Source organism: Procambarus clarkii, chromosome 5 (assembly GCF_040958095.1).
Source record: "Procambarus clarkii isolate CNS0578487 chromosome 5, FALCON_Pclarkii_2.0, whole genome shotgun sequence".
Lineage (NCBI taxonomy): Eukaryota > Metazoa > Arthropoda > Malacostraca > Decapoda > Cambaridae > Procambarus > Procambarus clarkii.
In genome coordinates this window covers 8,042,480-8,065,720 of record NC_091154.1, presented here as the reverse complement: position 1 = coordinate 8,065,720, position 23,241 = coordinate 8,042,480, and the positions used below count along the sequence as shown (strand labels likewise).

The 23,241-nt window shown below is 41.3% G+C and overlaps 1 protein-coding gene across 3 annotated transcripts in view; it reads left to right on the top strand.

Moving 5' to 3' along the window:
• Nucleotides 1-23,241, top strand: part of Tomosyn (syntaxin-binding protein tomosyn) — a 490,464-nt gene that overhangs the window by 364,599 nt on the left and 102,624 nt on the right. For 2 of the 3 annotated variants that reach the window (XM_069339129.1, XM_069339137.1), the window contains exons 18-20: nucleotides 8,589-8,789; nucleotides 11,777-11,885; nucleotides 15,713-15,796. In XM_069339129.1, coding sequence (XP_069195230.1) covers nucleotides 8,589-8,789; nucleotides 11,777-11,885; nucleotides 15,713-15,796 — 394 coding nt within the window. The remainder of the gene's footprint in view (nucleotides 1-8,588; nucleotides 8,790-11,776; nucleotides 11,886-15,712; nucleotides 15,797-23,241) is intronic. The other variant, XM_069339132.1, reaches the window with a different exon arrangement.

Sequence of the window (23,241 nt, the reverse complement as noted above, 5' to 3'; positions counted from 1 at the left end):
CTGTTGGCATTGGTCTCTGGGGAGTCGGGTTGGGGAGCTTTGTGCTCTCCTCCGGCGCAAGGGTTTCTACTCTTTCGGTCTTCGTGATGGTTTTGTCCATCTGCAGCTGTCTTCTTCTTTCCTGGCGAAGAACGAGACTGCTGCTTTCCGGAGGGGTCCCTGGGTTGTTGATGCTTGGTTGGTTAGGCCGGAGTGCATCATGTTTTGTGTCCGGTTGCAATCCTTAGCCGTTACTTGCGTGCCACAGCTTCTGTGTCTAGCGCTATAATTTAAACACCCCACCTGGGATAGGGGCAGCTATAGTGCAGCCACGACCGATAGTTGCCAGATGCCACCTAGAAAAAAAAATCCAGGCCAACATTCTTGGGTGTAAGAACTTCAGTTGTGAGCAAGCCACCAAGGCTGGCGCACGCAGCACGAACTCACAGCACCGCTGTTCAGCTTGTGACCACAGCATCGCTTACAAATGCCATAATATATATGATACTGCCATTATTTAGCGATGATAGTAGTACAGAAGACCCCTAACTGTGATAAAACTGACCAGGATTCTGATAATAGCAGGATTGTGGTGATATTTAGTGCTGTGCTCCATGGAATGCTGTGGGAGGGAGGGTTGTGGCATTGTCTTCTGACTGTGTGGCCACCTTCTATTGACTGCACTCACCATACCAGGTTAGTGGTTCGCTATGGTGAACACAAATGTAGATACTTATATATATAACGTGTGTATAGTGTGAGATAACAGCAATAGGAGTAGGTTGGGAGCCGCCATTTTGGTGAGGGAGATGCGCCGTCTGCACGACTTGTCATGTTGTTTACTGGTGGCTACTATGATCTTTGGGCACCATACCAGCTTATTTGTACAGGTATGGTGAATAAAACAGGTAGATACTTATATATAATGTGTGTATATAGCGTAATAACACCACAAAACAATTTTGTTGGAGGAGAAATATTAGTGCGTCTGGCCTTGAGGGCGGCCATCACCAGCTGATTGTGTGAGTAGCTACATCTTTGTGCCTTTACTCACCATACAAGCTTAGATGTACAGTTATGGTGAACAAAACATGTAAATACGTATATATAACGTCTGTGTATAGTGAATAAATGCAAAAATGGTATTGTGGGAGGAGAATGAGGGCGAATGAGGTGTTGTTGAGGGAGGGAGGGAGGGAGGGAGTGGCTGGCTGGTGTGTGGCGGTCACTCCTCGTTGCTTTTGACTCACAAGACCAACTTAGTAGTTTGTTATGGTGAACAAAACATGCAGATACTTATATATAACCTGTGTATATAGTGTAACAACAGCAAAACTATTTGTTTATTGTTTTATGAACATAATAATTGAATCACTGATATGCACACCATAATTTTGAGTACAGCAATGGTTCACACATTTTGTTATATAAATATACCACAATTCACTGTATGGAATAATATTACTGCAAAAAAACTAAGAAAAAATTAGACATTGAAATAATTAGGAAATAATATATTTGTGGCAACTGCCGTCTGACAGCTCGGGTGGAGTAGACCTTGTCTGGCGAAGGCTCTGTCAATGCCCCATTTTTGCCAGACTTCCCTACCCTATTGCGGCTAAAATATGCCACCTACAATTTTTTTTGTTATTTTTTCCGTGATCAGGGAACAAAAATGAACACTTCTATAAGACGAAAGAATTTTTTGGATTTTTTTGTTGTTGTTGCGCCTGTGGGTGTTAATTCCATTTGGGCCCGTAGCGGTTTGAGGGTTAAATCTTATTAGTAACCTCGTGAATAAACACCACAAAATTCGTGGATAACCTGCGAGGGGCGCAGCCACTAATATGACTGGCTTTAAAATAAGCACTGTCTCTTCACGGAATAACACTCCACGAAATTGGTGGGTGACTGTGAAGCCGCTTTGTTAGGTTGGACTGAGGGTCGTGAGCTGATAGTGGGTCACCGCTGCCGATCTTCAACTGGCGATGTATTGTTATTGTATAAATTGCATTAGTACCGGTGTATATAATGACTCCACAGGTTAACCCTGGTTCATCCGGTACAAAGATGACAAAATAATATGTTATCCGGTTCGAAGGACCATATAATGTGGGGAACTGACTCATGAGATTTATATTTATATAATTTATATGAATTTATATAGAATTTATACTTACGTTAATTTATATATTTCGAGAGCAATTTGTAGGATGTTTAGCAGACTGTATTTCTGCAATATTCTCACATATTGACTCCTTACACATTAGGGGGGTTTATATTAAATTTATATATATGCAGCCAATCAAACTACAGTATTTAACTACATATATTAGTAATGATAATTTAGATGTCTTATTGTATGGTAGGCTTAGTCCACCAGGTATAAACAAGGATGATGACACCAAATAATCCTCGGTTGAGACTAGCATCCACCACCACCCATGTACCAAGATTAATTCTTGTTTCCTCTTCTATACCTGTTAAAAGGACACTTGCTGTAAAGCCGGAATCCTATATATGACAGCTATATCAGAGAAAATACTGTGCATTATATAAGATAAGGACCAAGGAGTAATTACCTGAGTTTAGTCGGTTGTTCGTGTTCTAACTGGTTTGCCCAATTTTTACCTAACATTAACTGACCAGAAATGTGGTAATAAACGGGTTTCGGTAAGACAATTCCCATGTTTGGATGTTGACTGCATGTTGATGATGGAAGAAGCACTAATATGATCTCTATAACACTTCGTCCAAAGGAAAATTATAGGAGTTGAATTCGCTCCTGAGACTATGGTCTAACAATGGCTGACCTCTTACCACTGATGCCCTGGCTCTTTGTCCAGATGTCAATAATTGGTAGAAAGATCACATTTACTCTAATTTGGTACTGATAATTAAGTTTATTCAAATGAGATGTTTTATGATGCTAAAAGCCCAAAGACTGCTGTATTAAGAATAATTCCCAACAGAATAGCTGGCAAATTTATAGCGCTATATGGCAATGATATCCAGTTTTCTGTTGATGGAAAATTCCACTACTGGCTACATTTTCTATGGGTTAACTTGTGTATACAACAGCAGCAATATTATCTGCATATTGTATTTAATATTAGTAAATGGTGTCGGGTTTTCCGACAGGGAGCCCCAGACCCCCGCACCTGCAATCCACCTCTTGGGTCTGAGGCTGATGCTATAGGCAACAGTTATGTGCTCTGGCTCCAGTGGCTGTTTCAGCACTGTACCTTGTGTGTGGTGACTGTCTTCTAGGTGGTACGTGAGCCAGGAGTGATTCTTCAGTACTCTGGCTGCATGCACCTAGGGTTTCCTTCCCTAGGTGCCCAGTAAGTACTGCCCTTGGGGCCACCTTCCACAAGTTCCTTGGGTTCTGCCTCTGCTAGGCTGTTTATTGCTTGGTTTTCGGCTGCCCTTTGTATGCTTGGGTGTTCTGTCTCCCTTGTTCGTCTTAGGGTAGGGGGTAGTTTGCACTGGTAGGGGCGCAGGGTACCGCGCAGCTTATTTTCACCAATCATAGTGGCCGGCTCTGTTCCGCCTGGGTACGCTGTCCTCATGCGGGGTTTTCTTTTTCTTTTTTTTGTTTGCCTGCCTGGTGGGTGGGGGGGGGGTTCTGTCTTGGTTCTTGCCCTTTGTGTACTGAGTACTCTTCTGTTTCCGGTGGTTACCCCTGTTTGGTCGCTTGGTCCCAGTGAGTGCACACGTCCCGGGGGTCCAGTTCTTAGAAGGTTGTTTGGTAGACTTGGGCGCCAGTTAGCAGTCCCCTGCCTGGGCTTCCCTGACCGTGAGTTCCATCTCAGGACCCTGGGAATCCCCATGAGGGCACGTGGGTTTGATGAATGTGACCCCTGATTCCCCCCCCACCCCCCCACCCCCGCTTTGTGCGAGTTCGAGGGGTGCTCTGTCCCCTTGTCTCAGGGTGACTCATTGTTTTGCCTCCAACTGCTGCCTGTGGGGTTGGTGGCACCTTCGACCCGGGATCTTGCGGGTTTTGTTGCTTGTTTGTGACTCGGTTACCCAGTCTTATGGTGACGATGCGGGTGCAGGCAGTACGGGCATTGCGTCCTGGGTTCAGGTGGTTGCAACGTGCTAGGTTGTTTGTTCCCCAGAAGCCCCGAGGATACCCCGTTTTGGTTGTTGTGATGGGGCTTGGGGGTGTTGGTTGTTTCAGTTTTGTTCCTTCTGCGCCCCTTGTCTTTCCCCTGTTGTGATTTTGTCTGGTCCCCTCCCCCCACCCCCTTCCTCCCAGCATCCTGATCCTTTCCATCTGTGGGTTCGTGGTTGGGGCAGGGATTCGATGGTCTTGAGACACTGCCGGTCTCGGGGGTTTCACCTTCCGGGGTAGTGACGGAGTCATTCGAGCCTAGCTGTTCCTCCAGCCGTGTTGTTTGAGTCTGCCAGTGGGCTCTCTTCCTTAGTAATTTTCCGGCTGCCCCGGCTTTTGTGTGAGGTTGGGGGTTTGGGGGGAACGGCTCGGCCTCAAGGCCTGCCGTGGCGGTTCCCGGGGTTAGGTAGGGGCTTACTTGGGGGGACCTCGGGCCCTGTTAGACCCTGCCGGGGTTTTCTACCCTCTGAGCGGGGCTTGCAGTTACGGGAAGTGGGGTTTTTCCTTCCCCCCTCTGCGTACAAGTTGTTAAGCATTGGCCCCTCCCCGGGTTCGGATTCTTGTCCCTTCAGGTCCGTTCGGTTTCGTCCTATCGGTGGGTACTTTTCTCCATTTTAGCCCTTTTCTCTGGGATGGGACTTCTCCATCATGTTGGGGTCATGTTCCCCATTTATCGGGGTTCTGCATGACTTTTAGTCTCGGGTGCGACTGTGCCTTTATGAGCCTTCGTAATTTTGTGTTTGCTTCTATGAGATCTCAGGGGTTCGGGAAGGTCTTTGATTCTTCCCGCATTATTGGAACATCTGTTGTCTTCCAGTGAGACTTACCTCCAGTCCTTTTTTGGACTCGTTGGTACTCTTCCGTGCTTCTTCTTGGTTTTCGATACAGTACTGTCTCGTTCTTTTATCATTATATCTTCTGTCGGTGCTCTTTCTAGGCACTGCTAATATTTTTGCAGTACTCCTTGTGGCGCCCTCCCCTGCTGGGCGGGGTTTTGTGGTTCGGACCTCATGCATCCTGTGCATGCTCCATGGAAGTTTGTTTTGTTATGGACGGTGTACACAAGTGCTGGTGTTCCACGTCCTTTTTCTCTCGGGGGCTTTGCCTTTCTCGCTCCTTTCGTCTCTCCAGTCCATGCCCCATAGATGCTGCAAGTGTTCTGGATTGCCGCTATGAGGAGGACACTGGGTTTTCCCTGCATATGAGTGTGAGGCGCCTCATTCGCCTCTACCCTACTCTTCTCCTGCAGATACGGCTCTGGCCTTCTTCCTCTGGTGGTGCTCCCGGAATCTTCTCAGCTACGTTGTGTCGTGACACGTTTGTGTGCCTGTTCTGCAGGTGAGTTTGTGATCTGGCGTCTCTTTTAGCCAGGCGCTGGTTCGTGGTTTTTGGTTACGAATATAAGAACATAAGAACAAAGGTGACTGCAGAGGGCCTATTGGCCCATACAAGGCAGCTCCTATTTATACTCGTCCGGTCCCACTCATATACATGTTAACACATGCTTGAATCAATCAAGGGGCCCCACCTTCACCATGTTATGAGGTAAAATGGTGGAGGCAAATGTTATTGGGTAAATATTAAACTGGGTCAGGATGTTATGAGGTGACATTTTACTGTAGTTTTGATACTGGGGATGCATGTTGGGGATTGGTTGTGGCGTTTTGTTTAGACCTGGTGTGCTTCTTCCTGGGGCCTTCCTTGTTCTTCTGTATTGTTTGTTACACGGTGGGTCATGGCCCCGTTTTTCGTGGTTTTATCTGGGGTCACTCATTCTTTGCCCGTCTTGCAGTGCCTGGCTTAGCCCTTCCATATACATTGGATTCTCTGTACTCAGCTGGTTGTCCTTGCCTAGCTGTGCTTGTGGGGGTTGAGCTCTGGCTCTTTGGTCCCGCCTCTCGGCTGTCAATCGCCTGACATAGACATGGCCTCTGTGGTGTTGGTCCTGTCCCTTTCGTTCCCATTGCTGTCTGCCTTCCTCGTTCTTCATCTTCCTTCTATGCTCGTGTCCCTCGCTGTTGGTGCTGGAGCTGTTTTTCTAGTCCATATGGCTTGTTATACTGTATCTGCCTCAGGTCGATTGACCTGCGGGGCAATATGTGAGGGGTAATTAGAATGTTTTACATGTCGGTTACTCATCAGGGCTTAATGTCTGCGAGAAGCCCTGTACAAGTTAGTTTACACTTGTTTGTGTTGTGCAAACTGAGTGTCAAGGGATGTAATAGTTCTGATTTTACCTCGCCCCTCTTGTTACACAATGCTCTGTGGTTTAGTATTTGCTTCTTGGCTCTCCTACTGCTGCCTTGCTGTTACCTTGCAGTGTTTCCGGGGCTTAGTGTCCCCGCAGCCCAGTCGTCGACCAGGCCTCCTCATTCCTGGACTGGTCACCCAGACTGTTTGATGCGGCTGCGCGCAGTCTACCATATTATTAACAGCCTGGTTGATCAGGTATCCTTTGTAGGTGCTGATCCAGTTCTCTCTCGGTCACTGTGAGGGGTCGACCAGTTTTGCCCCTTATGTGTCGTGGAGGTGTATTGAACAGTCTCGGGCCTCTGATTTTGCTGGAGTTCTCTTAGTAGAGAGGCTAGGTTGGACTTTGTCCATGTTCAGTTCCCTGCTTTTGCACCACCCCTATGTTTGATTCTTTCCCAGCTTGTCAGGTTTGGGTTCCTGGCTTACCCTGCCAGTTGGCATTTTCCGGATCTCGCGGTGTCACTTCTCACGAGTCTCGCGCCGGAACCACAGTGTCTCCGATCTCCTGATGAGCTTGCTAGCATTGGGAAGTTTTCTGTACAGTAGACGTTCCTTCTCATTCCTTGCCGGGTTGGGTTCTGGCTCTGCTTGCTCGGTAATCGCACCCGAGGGTTTCCCACAGCTTTGCCGCTTCCTATGCTCGGTCAGTCCATGGCGGGGCTGGTTCGGTTCAGCCTCAAGTATCTTACCATCTGTTGGTAGTCAGGTGGCTTCGTTGATGGTGTCCCACCTGTGTGCTTCATCTTGGCAGCGGTGTGGGGTTTTCTTTGGTGGTCTTTCCTTTTTCTTTCTGTCCATTTGTCGCTTTGTTATGTTTTCTTGGCATGGTCTGGTCCTTCTCTTGTGGAGGTTTAGGGCCATCATCTTGCCACATATTGTTGCCTTGTCTTGTGCAGCGCTGGCGGAGCCACTCAGGATTGCTTCGGTTTTGAAAGTTGCCTCGGCACCGCTTCGTGAGTCGTCTCTGGCATGGTTCACCTCTGGCCTACTCTTGCGCCACTTGAGCCGTCCTGGTTCTTGGATTACGTGCTCTTTTCTCTTCAGTTTGTTGTGGGCCCCTTCGGTTTCGCATTGTTCCCCGAGGCTCTTTTCTTGTTGGCGTTGGTCTCTGAAGTTCGGATTGGAGTGCTTCATGCCCTTCTCCGGCACCTGGGTTTTGGCTCTGTTGGTTCTCCTGATGGGTTTGTTTGCTTGTGGCTGTCTCCTTCTTTTCTGTACGAAGACTGGCATGGCTGCTTCTGGAGGGGTCCTTGGGTTGTTTGATGCTTGGTTGGTCTGGCCAGGGATGCATCATGTGTTGTGTTCGGTTGTGGCACTGTGCCGTGCTTGGCGTGCCACGAATGCCGTGACTGGGGTCTCGCTTTGAGTTGTTCCGAGTTCCCCTCTTCCCTGTTCCAGGGTATGATTATCTCGGGTCGTCCACAGGGTGGTTCGGTCCGGCCAGCCTGCTGTCTTTCCCCATGCCCATGTCGTTCGTTGGTTGGCTTTGCGCTCCTTCATTGATGTTCCTGGGCCTTGTCGGGCCTGTGTGGCCTTGGGTTGGCAGTTGCAATTTTTGTCTCCGCTTTGCGTTGGGGGTGTGTGTCTTCCGCCTCCCGAGTTAGGTCCCTCTTGTTTTCGTCTTTGGGTAGGTAGCTCCGGGGAGCCAACTGGGCTCTCCCCAGAAAACCAGTGTTGAATTGGTCAGGTCGGCTTTTTTTTTCACGTGTTTTGATGTCCAGCCTCAGAACTGATAGGTGGATTGCCAGCACGGAGGTCTGGGGCTCCCTCTTCTCCTTACCGGGGAGGGGGGGAGCTGCGCAGACAGCGGTGCGGTGACGTGTGACGTCATACTCATTTGCCTGTTTTTGTTTGGAGAGTTCTATCCACTTGTTCGGCTTTTCGTCTCAATTTTCACCAGAATAGGGGTTTGTTTTGGGATGCTTACCTTCTGAGTGCCTGACCTGGTCGATGGCAGACATAGAATGCTTCCAACCATACGGGGATTACTATAGGCCATTGCTCCTCGTGCCTCTTCTGAGGGGGCCAGGTTCTGGCTCGTGGTCCCTGGTAGGCCCACAGAACTCCATATACATGACTGATGCCAAAGTCTGACATTAGCATATCAGCCTGGATAGCTCCAGGGAGCCTCCGGGTCTCACCCAGAAAATGGCGTTTCATTACATTCAACGCTGGTTTTATGAAAATATTGAATTTAGTTGAAAGTATTTTAGTAATTTCTGTAAATATTTTTCAGGGACGCCTACAAAATCTCTCGTAGACAATAGAATGTCTCCAACAAACTCAGGAGAACAAACCTGGGGAGACAGACAGTTTGTTGTGATAGCATCAGAGAAGGTAGCAAGAGTGGTTGCGTTACCGTCTCAGAACTGCGTGTACAAACAAATCATCACAGAGTTGTCTTTCGTTGTTAAGGCTGAAATTATTCAAATAAAAGGTGAGTGTTCTGGGAGATGCCATCTATATTGGGATGCTTTGGGTGGAAAAATACAAGCAGTCGTGTCCAGATTCCTTTTACTGTTATAATAATAATAATAATAATAATAATAATAATAATAATAATAACTTATTTATAAAATATGCATGGAAACATTGTACAAAAGATTATTGTTCAATGGGTCCCTTGGACTTACAACCGAGGAACCCAAGTTCATTCCCCAGGCAGGACAGAAATGATTTTGTGCATTTTCTTGACCTGATGCCTCTGTTCACCTAGCTGTTAAATAGATACCTGGGCGTCAGGCAACTGTTGTGGGTTGTCTGGGAGGGGGGTGGATGGGGAACCTCAATAAGCCTAAGTACAGCTTCCTGACCCCAGATAGTGGGAATTAAAAGATTGAAATTATTTTTCATTCTGCATGGTATGTTTCAATTTTGAGAGTCTTTAATAAAGTACTGTATTTAAATTTTAATTTCAGTTACAAACAAAACTGCACCAATGAGTCTTAGATACAACATTGGTGATATTATTATTATCATCAATGTTGTAGAAATATTTGTTGATACAAAGAAATTGTCATGAACAAGTATAAGGATGTGGGTGGTTTAGTCTACCTGTGATGTGGATGGTCTGGTCTACCTGTGATGTGGATGGTCTGGTCTACCTGTGATGTGGATGGTCAGGTCTACTTGTGATGTGGATGGTCAGGTCTACCTGTGATGTGGATGGTCAGGTCTACTTGTGATGTGGATGGTCAGGTCTAACTGTGATGTGGATGGTCATGTCTACCTGTGATGTGGATGGTCTGGTCTACCTGTGATGTGGGTGGTCAGGTCTACCTGTGATGTGGATGGTCTGGTCTACCTGTGATGTGGGTGGTCTGGTCTACCTGTGATGTGGGTGGTTTAGTCTACCTGTGATGTGGATGGTCAGGTCTACCTGTGATGTGGATGGTCAGGTCTACCTGTGATGTGGATGGTCAGGTCTACCTGTGAGGTGGATGGTCTGATCTACCTGTGAGGTGGATGGTCTGATCTACCTGTGAGGTGGATGGTCTGATCTACCTGTGAGGTGGATGGTCTGATCTACCTGTGAGGTGGATGGTCTGGTCTACCTGTGATGTGGGTGGTCTGGTCTACCTGTGATGTGGGTGGTTTAGTCTACCTGTGATGTGGATGGTCAGGTCTACCTGTGATGTGGATGGTCAGGTCTACCTGTGATGTGGATGGTCAGGTCTACCTGTGATGTCGATGGTCAGGTCTACCTGTGAGGTGGATGGTCTGGTCTACCTGTGATGTGGATGGTCAGGTCTACCTGTGATGTGGATGGTCAGGTCTACCTGTGATGTGGATGGTCAGGTCTACCTGTGATGTGGGTGGTCTGGTCTACCTGTGATGTGGGTGGTTTAGTCTACCTGTGATGTGGATGGTCTGGTCTACCTGTGATGTGGATGGTCTGGTCTACCTGTGATGTGGGTGGTTTAGTCTACCTGTGATGTGGATGGTCAGGTCTACCTGTGATGTGGATGGTCAGGTCTACCTGTGATGTGGATGGTCAGGTCTACCTGTGATGTGGGTGGTTTAGTCTACCTGTGATGTGGATGGTCAGGTCTACCTGTGATGTGGATGGTCAGGTCTACCTGTGATGTGGATGGTCAGGTCTACCTGTGATGTGGATGGTCAGGTCTACCTGTGATGTGGATGGTCAGGTCTACCTGTGATGTGGATGGTCAGGTCTACCTGTGATGTGGATGGTCAGGTCTACCTGTGATGTGGATGGTCAGGTCTACCTGTGAGGTGGATGGTCTGATCTACCTGTGAGGTGGATGGTCTGATCTACCTGTGAGGTGGATGGTCTGATCTACCTGTGAGGTGGATGGTCTGATCTACCTGTGAGGTGGATGGTCTGATCTACCTGTGAGGTGGATGGTCTGATCTACCTGTGAGGTGGATGGTCTGATCTACCTGTGAGGTGGATGGTCTGATCTACCTGTGAGGTGGATGGTCTGATCTACCTGTGAGGTGGATGGTCTGATCTACCTGTGAGGTGGATGGTCTGATCTACCTGTGAGGTGGATGATCTGGTCTACCTGTGAGGTTGATGGTCAGGTCTACCTGTGAGGTGGATGGTCTGATCTACCTGTAAGGTGGATGGTCTGATCTACCTGTGAGGTGGATGGTCTGATCTACCTGTGAGGTGGATGGTCTGATCTACCTGTGAGGTGGATGATCTGGTCTACCTGTGAGGTTGATGGTCTGGTCTACCTGTGAGGTGGATGGTCTAGTCTACCTGTGAGGTGGATGGTCTGGTCTACCTGTGATGTGGATGGTCTGGTCTACCTGTGAGGTGGATGGTCAGGGCTACCTGTGAGGTGGATGGTCTGGTCTACCTGTGAGGTGGATGGTCATGTCTACCTGTGAGGTGGATGGTCTGGTCTACCTGTGAGGTGGATGGTCAGGGCTACCTGTGATGTGGATGGTCTGGTCTACCTGTGAGGTGGATGGTCAGGGCTACCTGTGAGGTGGATGGTTTGGTCTACCTGTGAGGTGGATGGTTTGGTCTACCTGTGAGGTGGATGGTCAGGGCTACCTGTGAGGTGGATGGTTTGGTCTACCTGTGAGGTGGATGGTTTGGTCTACCTGTGAGGTGGATGGTCAGGGCTACCTGTGAGGTGGATGGTCAGAGCTACCTGTGAGGTGGATGGTCTGGTCTACCTGTTACCATAATGCAATAGCTTGTCACTATCTCGGATATGAAGGCCTTGTACAGTGGCACGTGGAATACTCCTTCAAGAACACGTCGTGGTTACCTATGTAGCCTATGTAGCCTATGTTACCTATGTAGACATGCACGACGTCTAGGACTTTTTTTCTTAATTAGTCTGTATGGCTGAATGTCAGGAAATGACTAACATACTGCGGTGGAACGACATTTTAGGGAGCAGCTCACTTATATGTTTATTCTTTCAAATTCTCTCCCCACAGACAGCGTTTGTTTAGTGTGTTATGTCGCCACGGGACATCTCTCCGTGTTTAGTTTGCCGAGTTTGCGTCAGTTAATTTACGTTGACTTCCTACCCCTTGTTGACCTCAGGTAAGTGAAGCGGCACTGGCGGAGGTAATATGGCTCTCAAGCATTATTTGAACCTCTTATGTGTATTGAATTGTTATGATTTACAGCTGTGTGCGCGTGTATGATATACTATGTGTGTATATAATATATATGTGTATGTGTAGACACACACACACACACACACACATACATACATACATACATACATACATACATACATATATATATATATATATATATATATATATATATATATATATATATATATATATATATATATATATATATATATATATATATATATATATATATATATATATATATGGTGATTTTTGTCACTATATAGTGATTAGATCTTTAGACAAATGATGACTGTCACTAGACAACAATGTGAAGTATGTCACTAGACGACAACCATCAATGTATCTTTGGACAAAAACAGTCACTAAGAAAAGAATCTAAAGTATTATTAAATAGTTTATGCTAGCCTCACCCAATTTATATCAGTAATTGCTGTTGGGTACATGCCCAACACGGTTGGATCGGGGTTGGCATAAATAAAACGAGTGCCTCTTGACATGGTACCAAGACTACCCCTTTGACTTATTTTGCAATATGTAGGGTGGGCATTTTAATTATCGTACAAAGATAATTTTTTATTGTGCAATTAAAAATAGATCCAAGTTGTACAGTTGTAAAAGTATTTTCAATAGAAACATTATTGAATCTACTCTCATACAACATGAATATTAGTAATGATTTGTATAATTTGGATCTATTTTTAATTGATCAATTAAAAAAAATGGTCATTGTACGATGTACAGATATATAATCAGGGATAGTGCTTCCCGGAACACATGTATCAGTCATCAGGCATAGTGCTTCCAGGAACTCATATGTATCAGTCATCAGGGATAGTGCTTCCAGGAACTCACATGCGTGTGAAAGACCTCCAGGAACTGATACAAATAAAGGATCCACTCGCTCAAAACTCAGTGCTTAACTTTGCCCATGAAATAGGCCTCAATAGTACTCTCACTTTCTTGGTGTCGTCATGAGCACTAAAGACAACATCTTCCCCACGGAAGTTTATACTAAACCCACCAACATTGGAATGTGTGTGAATTGGCACAGCGAATGCCCAGCCTCGCACTCAGGCTGCAAGCGGCCTTGTCCAACAGCCTGGTTGACCAGTCCATCAAGCAGGAGGCCCTGGTTGGGGACCGGGCTGCGGGTTTGGACATTGAGCCTCGAAATTATCGCAAGGTAACCGCAATGCGACCCTAGGATGTTAGTGATGGCTCTCTATCGTGCTTTCCCTGTTTCCTTTTGCTTCTCTGAATCTACTCTCATAAAAGGAAAGTTTAGCTATTCTTATCTTGTAAATGAAAAAAAGACCCACTATGAATATTTATACTGTACAGAATAATGACTTCGCTTCTTTAACACTCGGATCTGGACCTCGCCAAACATCACAGGATAATGACGTTTTTAAGGACCTCAAAATATAGTTAGAAATGTTTTACAATATAGCAAGAAAAATAAATTATAGATAGAAATAAAATTATTCCAAGTCCAATTAATATGATATAAAAGTCGATGTTAGCAGGTGGTATCATTAGCACCATATCAAGAGGCTCTGGTTTCATTTATGCCAAATCCCCCCCCCCCCCTTCCCCAACCTGCCCCTGTTGGGCATAGATCCAACAGCAATTACTGTCTGTCTGTCAGACAGACATACTCTAGTTTATGTATATGTATGTATGTATATACACATATACATGTTGTTATATACATAAATGCATAGGCCACATCTAATAGCCAGAGTCTATTAGGTGTGGGATACACATTAGTTAATGTGTCTAACAAGACACACTTTCCTGGAACATAAATTTAATATTTTATTCTTGTGGATTGAGAGTTTCATTGAATTATACATGATAGTTTATTTTATTTTCGTCAAAACTAACATAGAAATTTAACAAACCCTTACCAAACGTAACATAACTTAATCTAACAACACTGGGTTAGTAATTTGTGTTCCTAATATAATATATTATGTTTATATGAATGAATCAATCTGGAACAAAATCTCTCTACCTGCTATGCAAATCAAATCAGGCCTTACTTACTAGGCAAAGTATTTGGGGTTCTGGCCATTAGGAGATACATACACATGTATATATAAGTCCATAAATATACACACACTTTATATCATACCTTCATATATATCAATTGTATAAATACATAATCTTTTATTTTATTGGTTTAAGTGGAATTAGAGTTTTATTAAAAAACTAGCTCCTTGCATCTCTTTTTAACTGTAGGCTCAAGAAAGTTCTCTGCGGCTGTGTGTGTCTGGCTAACAGATTTTCAGTTCGTTTTCCATATATTTAAGTTTTTGTTTTTTCCAAAATTAGTGCATATGGCTTTCTTGCCTCTTACTAATGTCATTACTAGTATGAGTTCACGAGCGTTTTGAGTCCTAGAATGCGTTTTGGTGAACATAGAGTAGATACATATATATTATATATATTTTTGTTTATAGTCTTGTCAAATAGCTCTTCCTAATACCATCAAGTGAGTATTGCAATAGGTTTAGTTACACTTGCACATCTCGCGCACATTCGCGCACACACAGCCAAACATTTACACTCCCTGCATACGTGGCCCCATTAATTTCATCATTGCATATGTCTAGCCTCTAAAAAATGAGATGTACGGAACTCATCAAGACAATTTTTATGTAGATTACTAGCATTTACTTTTATTTAAGGTATATATATGTTCTCTTTTGTACAGATTTTATATGAGGGCTCATTAACAACATGTTTTTACGTGTACAATTTTTATATGAAGGCTCATTAACTCTTTATTATATAATTTACCTTTTCCATTTTTTCTACATTTTACGTCTATTAAATGGCTTTAAATATTTTTTTGATATTTTTTGAGGCAATGAATAGGCATATATCCTTTGCTCATATTTACCTTCAGACTAGATTTCGGAATTATCCGGCTTCCTTCCATTTAAGTCACTAGTGTTGGTATGCTCTCAGTATTCTGGACCTCAAGTCAGCCATGTTGTTCAGTGCAGCTAAGTATGTAAATAGTTTTTCATATGTATGGATGTATTTAGTAGATATTCAATTTAAACTCGTGCAACTTTTCACTCTTTATGAAGAGACGTACAATATGTCTTAAAAAAAAAAATACGTTGTACTGTATATACTTTATAGGCTCTGTTCAGTTTCCTGCCTAAGCCACTTAAAAATATCGCTTCCATTCCATTATGTCTAGTACAGTAAATATTTTTTCATCCTAACTATTATGATAAGTCAAATTGCATCTCCTAATTTTTCATGCCTAAGAAATATAGATGTCATTCTTCATTTGGTGTCTTGCCGTGGTATGTCGCCTGAGTCACCTGCGTATCACCTCGTATATGTTAACAAAAATTAGTTCTTGAGCCTTTGAAATAACCAGTACAGTAATAGATGCAAGTTATTGGAAACCAACGAGTGTTTACATTGTGTCTCAAGCGAAACACGCAGTCATTGATTCTATAAACTTTTGACTTGTGGGCATATGCTTGCTTCTTTCCTCCTCATTCCGTGATTTAAAGGCACTAGTAATAGTTAGTAAAGTAAATATTCAAGCTTGACAGTCAGTATATTTGCTGCATTTTGACTAATATTGTTTGTTATCTAGTTGAATCTGAAAAAAGAATTCATCACAAAACCTATGCATTATTCATCATGCAGCATATGCCCACCAAGATCAATTCAGGACACACACTTGTTCTCCCCCCGAACACTTAATGCTACAATCTTTTCCCTTACACATAGTTTTCAGACGAGGAAGACTGGCATAGTTGACCCTATGCTGTCTATTTGGGGTCAGCAAATGTTCGTAAATGAAGATACTGACCAGTAAGTCGACACACTACACTCCACTTCAGGAAATCACATCTTGCCAATGCACCCCCTAAAAAAACTTAATGTCTAACTGGTAAAGAAAACAGAATTCTACAACCAACATATAAAAGAATGACTAAATATTAATAAAAAGGGCAAATAACTGCACATGAACTATTTTAATTGAAGTAATGAAATGGTCATTCGAACTTAATCTATATGGTTCTTGCCAGTATTATAAAGATGTGGGTTTCTGAGGACACAGGCTGTGCATGCTTATAAAGGTCTTGTGGATGGGCTTTAATCCTAAATATGGTCTCTTCAATCAAGATTCCCTTGGGACTGGAACCTTTATGGTGATCTGGAAGATGGTGGTCAGATCTAGGAGATTATGGCAATGGGATTATAGATTTGAATTTCACATTTAAGATTCTGTATCATTTACTGTAAATGTAAAAGCAGTAATATCCATGTTAAAAACTAATCAGGGAGGGCCTATGAGATTTGTTGCAGTTAATTACAGTACAAGACCATTACTCATTTCCTGTAACTTCTCTCATTAGTTGATGTAGTATTTATAAAAGTGGTACTGTAATTACTAGGGGTAAGGGCATATTCAGGGATATGCTAGCCCAATGCCAGCAGAGCTGTGGAACCAGTCAGTTGGTCCTTGCCAGGTGCACCACCAGTGACGACCATCTTTAAGATAACACTTGACCTCTAAAATATGCTAAAAACGAGAATCCCAGTTTCATGTCTCGCCAAACCATTATCTGGTAGGCCGAATGAGATGAAAGATCTGGCCACTGCTTCTTCCAGCGTTGCACGTTGCACTGTCTTGCACTTCTTCGAGTTTGCTTGTATGTTTTGCCATAGCGGTATAGTGAGACTGTGATTAGCTTTGTAAAAAATAATTGATTCTGGTGGCATTGCCGATGTTTATATTTTTTGGTGCAACTCTTAAGATTGACCAATGACCACCACCACCACCACCACCACCACTTGCACATTTCAGTATGTAGTACACAGCACCTCATTCCAGGACAAGTGACCCAATAAAACTTTGAAATCTGCTCCCTGTTCTCAGATGTGAAATGTTTTTATATCGCATAAGATTGTTTTAAGTCAGGCTAGGTTAGAATGAGAGTTTCCGGCCTACAACACCCTCGAGCATCAAAATTTATTGCCATCTGAGAGGATATAAGGAGTACCCCCGCCCCTTTGCCCTCCCCTGTTGGTGCACTTGTCTTGAAATGACATGTACTCTTTGTTATATAAACATTCTTTGAGATTACTGCACCTGGATGCATTTTCATTCATTCTCTCACTTCTACTTTGCCATATTTTTTCTTCTATACTCTATAAGAAATTTTGCCTTCATGTTCCATTTTTCTTGATATGCATTGTCAGGAGGAGAAAGGTGCCTATCAGAAGGTAAAGGTTCTCTTGATACACCTTGCATTCTTGTGTCGTAGTTTAATGCAGTTCTCCCGCAGTGCAGCCACAGCCCAGAGTAGTTTAATGCAGTTCTCCTGCAGTGTGGCCACAGCCAAAGAGTAGTACAATGCAGTTTTCCTGCAGTGTGGCCTAAGATTTTGTTTTGAATGCCATTAAACATTATTTGATAGTCATAGAGAATTAAAAATTGTGATGTACTCTTCAAACGTTTCTCCCCTCTCTCTCTTCTTCCCCCCCCCCCCCCCTTTGTTTTTTAAATATGGAATATGGTATGATAAACTTCTGCAACATCCCTCCAACTATTAATATATATATATATATATATATATATATATATATATATATATATATATATATATATATATATATATATATATATATATATATATATATATATATATATATATATATATATATGTATAATATAATATAAATATATGTATAATATAATATAAATATAAATAACATAATATGCAGTTGACGATCATGAAACACTGATCATTTGTATGCGGAAAATCCACAGAAATGGGTAAGGGAGATGAACATTTCGGCCAATCAAGCGGCTGTCAACACCAGACTGAGTAAAAGAAACAAAGGGAGGGTACAGGCCAACAACTAGAACCTGACCACCCATCTCCAGGGAAAGAATTACCCAGAAACAGTTATAGATTAGCTTAGAATAGCCAAAAGGATTAAGCAGTCAGAGAATAAGTATGAAAGATTAAAGAAAAAGCCTCACTGAACACACACAATATATGAATATAATATTTGTTGGGTTATCCTTTTGACTATTCTAAGCTAATCTATACCTGTTTCTGGGTAATTCTTTCCCTGGGGATGGGTGGTCAGGTTCTAGTTGTTGGCCTGTACCCTCCCTTTGTTTCTCTTATTCAGTCTGGTGTTGACAACGGCTTTGATTGACTAAAATGTTCATCTCACTTTCCCATTTGTATGTGGATTTTCCGCATATATATATATATATATATATATATATATATATATATATATATATATATATATATATATATATATATATATATATATATATATATATATATATACATATATTTATTATATATATATATATATATATATATATATATATATATATATATATATATATATATATATATATATATATATATATATATATATATACATATATTTATTATATATATATATATATTATTATATATATTATATATATTATATATATATTACATATATTATATATATATTACATATATTATATATATATATATAATATATATATATATATATATATATATATATATATATATATATATACATATATATATATATATATATACATATATATATATATATATATATATATATACATATATATATATATATATATGTATATATATATATATATATATATATATATATATATATATTAGTATATTTTGGTAGCAGTCTTTCCTGTAGACATATATTATTAAATATGACCGAAAAAGTAAGATTAATAATTCTAACACGAATTTTCTCAATCTTTCGTACATTACGCTTCACTGTTGGAGGTAAATAAAAAATCACTTCTCCAAAATTCATTTTTATTTCTAGTCTGACGCGACACGGGCGCGTTTCGTAAAACTTATTACATTTTCAAAGACTTCACAAATACACAACTGATTAGAACGTATCTCTGATTTTATATCTACATTTGAGTGAGGTGGGAAGGGTGATGTGGCATTAACACAAGACAGAACAGGAGGGGATATTAATAGGGTATTAAAAGTATCAACACAAGACAGAACAGAAACAATGGTTTTACTATAAAACCAGAAAAACGGCCAGCCTACTCATAAGAAACTCTCCAGACACAAAACAGAACGCTTTAAAAGAGACTAATGTCGTCTATGCCTTCAAATGCCCACTTGGGGACTGTAAGCTCCAAAAAACCCAGTATATAGGCAAGACAACAACATCTCTTTCTAGGCGTTTAACGATGCATAAGCAACAGGGCTCCATTAAGGAACATATAATCTCTTCCCATAACCAAACCATCGCCAGAGAAATCCTAGTAAACAACACAGAAATCATCGATAGATACAGCGATAGCAGGCGGCTTGACGTTTGCGAGGCACTACACATCAAGAAGTCAACACCAGCAATCAACAGCCAATTATTGCACAACTATATTCTACCCACCTCAAGACTCCGCTCCAATATAGAAGCATCAAGAAATATGGACCAATAGGCTTTCTACAAACACTTCTATTCAATACCCATTGTTTCTGTTCTGTCTTGTGTTGATACTTTTAATACCCTATTAATATCCCCTCCTGTTCTGTCTTGTGTTAATGCCACATCACCCTTCCCACCTCACTCAAATGTAGATATAAAATCAGAGATACGTTCTAATCAGTTGTGTATTTGTGAAGTCTTTGAAAATGTAATAAGTTTTACGAAACGCGCCCGTGTCGCGTCAGACTAGAAATAAAAATGAATTTTGGAGAAGTGATTTTTTATTTACCTCCAACAGTGAAGCGTAATGTACGAAAGATTGAGAAAATTCGTGTTAGAATTATTAATCTTACTTTTTCGGTCATATTTAATAATATATATATATATATATATATATATGTCGTACCTAGTAGCCAGAACGCACTTCTCGGCCTACTATGCAAGGCCCGATTTGCCTAATAAGCCAAGTTTTCCTGAATTAATATATTTTCTCTAATTTTTTTCTTATGAAATGATAAAGCTACCCATTTCATTATGCATGAGGTCAATTTTTTTTCATTGGAGTTAAAATTAATGTAGATATATGACCGAACCTAACCAACCCTACCTAACCTAACATAACCTATCTTTATAGGTTAGGTTAGGTTAGGTAGCCGAAAAAGTTAGGTTAGGTTAGGTTAGGTAGTCGAAAAACAATTAATTCATGAAAACTTGGCTTATTAGGCAAATCAGGCCTTGCATAGTAGGCCGAGAAGTGCATTCTGGCTACTAGGTACGACATATATATATATATATATATATATATATATATATATATATATATATATATATATATGACAATGTCAGACCACGAAGGAAAATGAAACAGGAAATTTCCTTAAGTACTTTCGTATATTAAATACATCTTCAGAAGGTCCTTCGGACCTTCTGAAGATGTATTTAATATACGAAAGTACTTAAGGAAATTTCCTGTTTCATTTTCCTTCGTGGTCTGACATTGTCACATTCTTAATCACGTGTTTATTTTCGTGATATACACATATATATATATATATATATATATATATATATATATAATAATACTTTTTTTCCCCATTATGCTATAGTATAATGTTGGTTGAATTTATATGGTTTGGTCCAAGTAAATTTATGACAAGCTAGGAAACCTTTTGGTCATTAATATTAATTTTGCTTTAGATTTTAGGGCAATGTGTGTTTGCGGGAAAGTGTGTATGTGTGTGATGTTTGGTTTTAATCACACACATGCTGTCTTACACCCAAACTAACCTACTCTCACAATACATGTAGGCTGAATAACGTACGGACAGTAGGGTTTTTGAACAGGAAGATCCTGTGTAACACATCTACTTAGTTTTTATGATAGTCACAGAGATACTACAGGAAAGAGGTGGTTGGGTTGACTGTATCTTATCTGGACCAAAAAAGGACTTTTGACAGAATCCCACTCAAAAGCTGTTTTGGAAACTGGAAAATGATGGATGGCTGATAGAGAGACTTCTGACATGGATGAAAATTTTTATCTGACAGACAGATCAGGACAGTAATCAGAGACAATGTATCTGACTGGAGGAGTGTTACTAGCGGAGTACCACAGGGTTCAGTTCTTGCACCAGTAATGTTCATCATTTACATCAGCGATCTACCAGAAGGAACACAGAATTATATGAACATGTTTGTGGATGATGCTAAGATACTGGAAAAGATAGGAGACGCATATGATTATAATGCCCTTCAAATTGATCTAGATAAAATAAGTACTTGATGCATCAAGTGGCAAATAGAATTCAATGTGAATAAAGGCCATGATATGGAATGTGGATTTGGAGAAAATAGTCCACACACAACTTACAAATTATGTGGAAAGGAATTACAGAACTAATAAAGAACAAGACCTAGGGGGGTGGTTTTGGATAGTAAGCTGTCGCCAGAGGAACACACAAAGAACATTGTGAGAGGAGCGTATGTGTCGCTTTCCAACTTCAGACTTACTTTTAATTTTTTTGATGGTGAAATACTAGAGAAACTGTTCATGACTTTTGTGAGACCAAAACTGGAATATGCAGCAGTTGTGTGGTGACCAAATCTCAAGCAGCACATAAATAAATTGGAAAAGGTGCAACAGCATGCTACAAAATGGCTTCCGGAACTGAAAAAAGCTACGAGGAGAGACTAGAGACGTTAAACATGCCAAAACTAGAAGATAGAGGAAAAGAAGTGATATGATTACCACTTACAAAATACTATCAAGAATCGACCAAATTGGCAAAGAGGAATTCCTGAAACCAGCAACTTCACGAACAAGAGGACACAGATTCAAGCTAAGGAAACAAATGTGAAAAAAATATTGGAAAGTTTTCTTTCACGGAGTGGTAGACGGTTGGAACAAGCTAAGTGAGAAGGTGGTGGAGGCCAAAACCTGTTAGCTTTGCACAGTATGTGTGGGTGTTTGTGTTTATTTAAAGGTAAATGTGTGTATGTACTAGTGTGTACATATATGTGTGGATATGTAAATACTTATGTTTTGGAATTAACTTCTTATATAATTATGTACTTAAGAACACTGCAGTGGTTTCACTTCACTTTCTTAGTAGCAATGCAGTGGTTTCTCTTAAACCTCTTAGCAGCATTAGTTTCTCTTCACTTAGAAACAATGCAATGGTTTCTCTTCACTTAGAAACAATGCAGTGGTTTCTCTTTGCTTAGGAACAATGCAGTGGTTTCTCTTCACTTAGAAACAATGCAGTGGTTTCTCTTTGCTTAGGAACAATGCAGTGGTTTCTCTTCACTTAGAAACAATGCAATGGTTTCTCTTCACTTAGAAACAATGCAGTGGTTTCTCTTTGCTTAGAAACAATGCAGTGGTTTCTCTTTGCTTAGGAACAATGCAGTGGTTTCTCTTCACTTAGAAACAATGCAGTGGTTTCTCTTTGCTTAGAAACAATGCAGTGGTTTCTCTTCACTTAGAAACAATGCAGTGGTTTCTCTTTGCTTAGAAACAATGCAGTAGTTTCTTTTCGCTTAGAAACAATGCAGTGGTTTTTCTTTACTCTCCTAGAAGCTATGAACAGGTTTCTCTTTATTTAGAAACAATGCAGTTTTTCTCTTTGCTTAAAAGCAATTCTGTAGTTTCTTATTGTTTAGAAGCAATCCACTGGTATCTTTACATTTAACAGCAGTGCACTGGTTTCTCTTCATTTAGAAGCAGTGCTGTGGTTCCTCTTCATTTAGAAGCAGTGCTGTGGTTTCTCTTCATTTTGAAGCAGTGCTGTAGTTTCTCTTCATTTAGAAGCAGTGCTGTGGTTTCTCTTCATTTAGAAGCAGTGCTGTAGTTTCTCTTCATTTAGAAGCAGTGCTGTAGTTTCTCTTCATTTAGAAGCAGTGCTGTAGTTTCTCTTCATTTAGAAGCAGTGCTGTAGTTTCTCTTCATTTAGAAGCAGTGCTGTAGTTTCTCTTCATTTAGAAGCAGTGCTGTGGTTTCTCTTCATTTAGAAGCAGTGCTGTGGTTTCTCTTCATTTAGAAGCAGTGCTGTGGTTGGTATACACCTTGACACATTGCAATAATTTCAGATGGTATAATTTTATCTTCAGTAAGTCAACATGTATATGGAATTACCTGAGTGTAGTTATGTAATGAAAGCTATGATCGTGGTGTCCCATCCTCCTAATAATCTTTGTTAAATGATGCTTTGAAACTACAGATGATTTTGGCATCTACCATGCTTCTTCTGACATGCATTGTTTCAATCAACTCTGTTCACAAAAGAGAACTT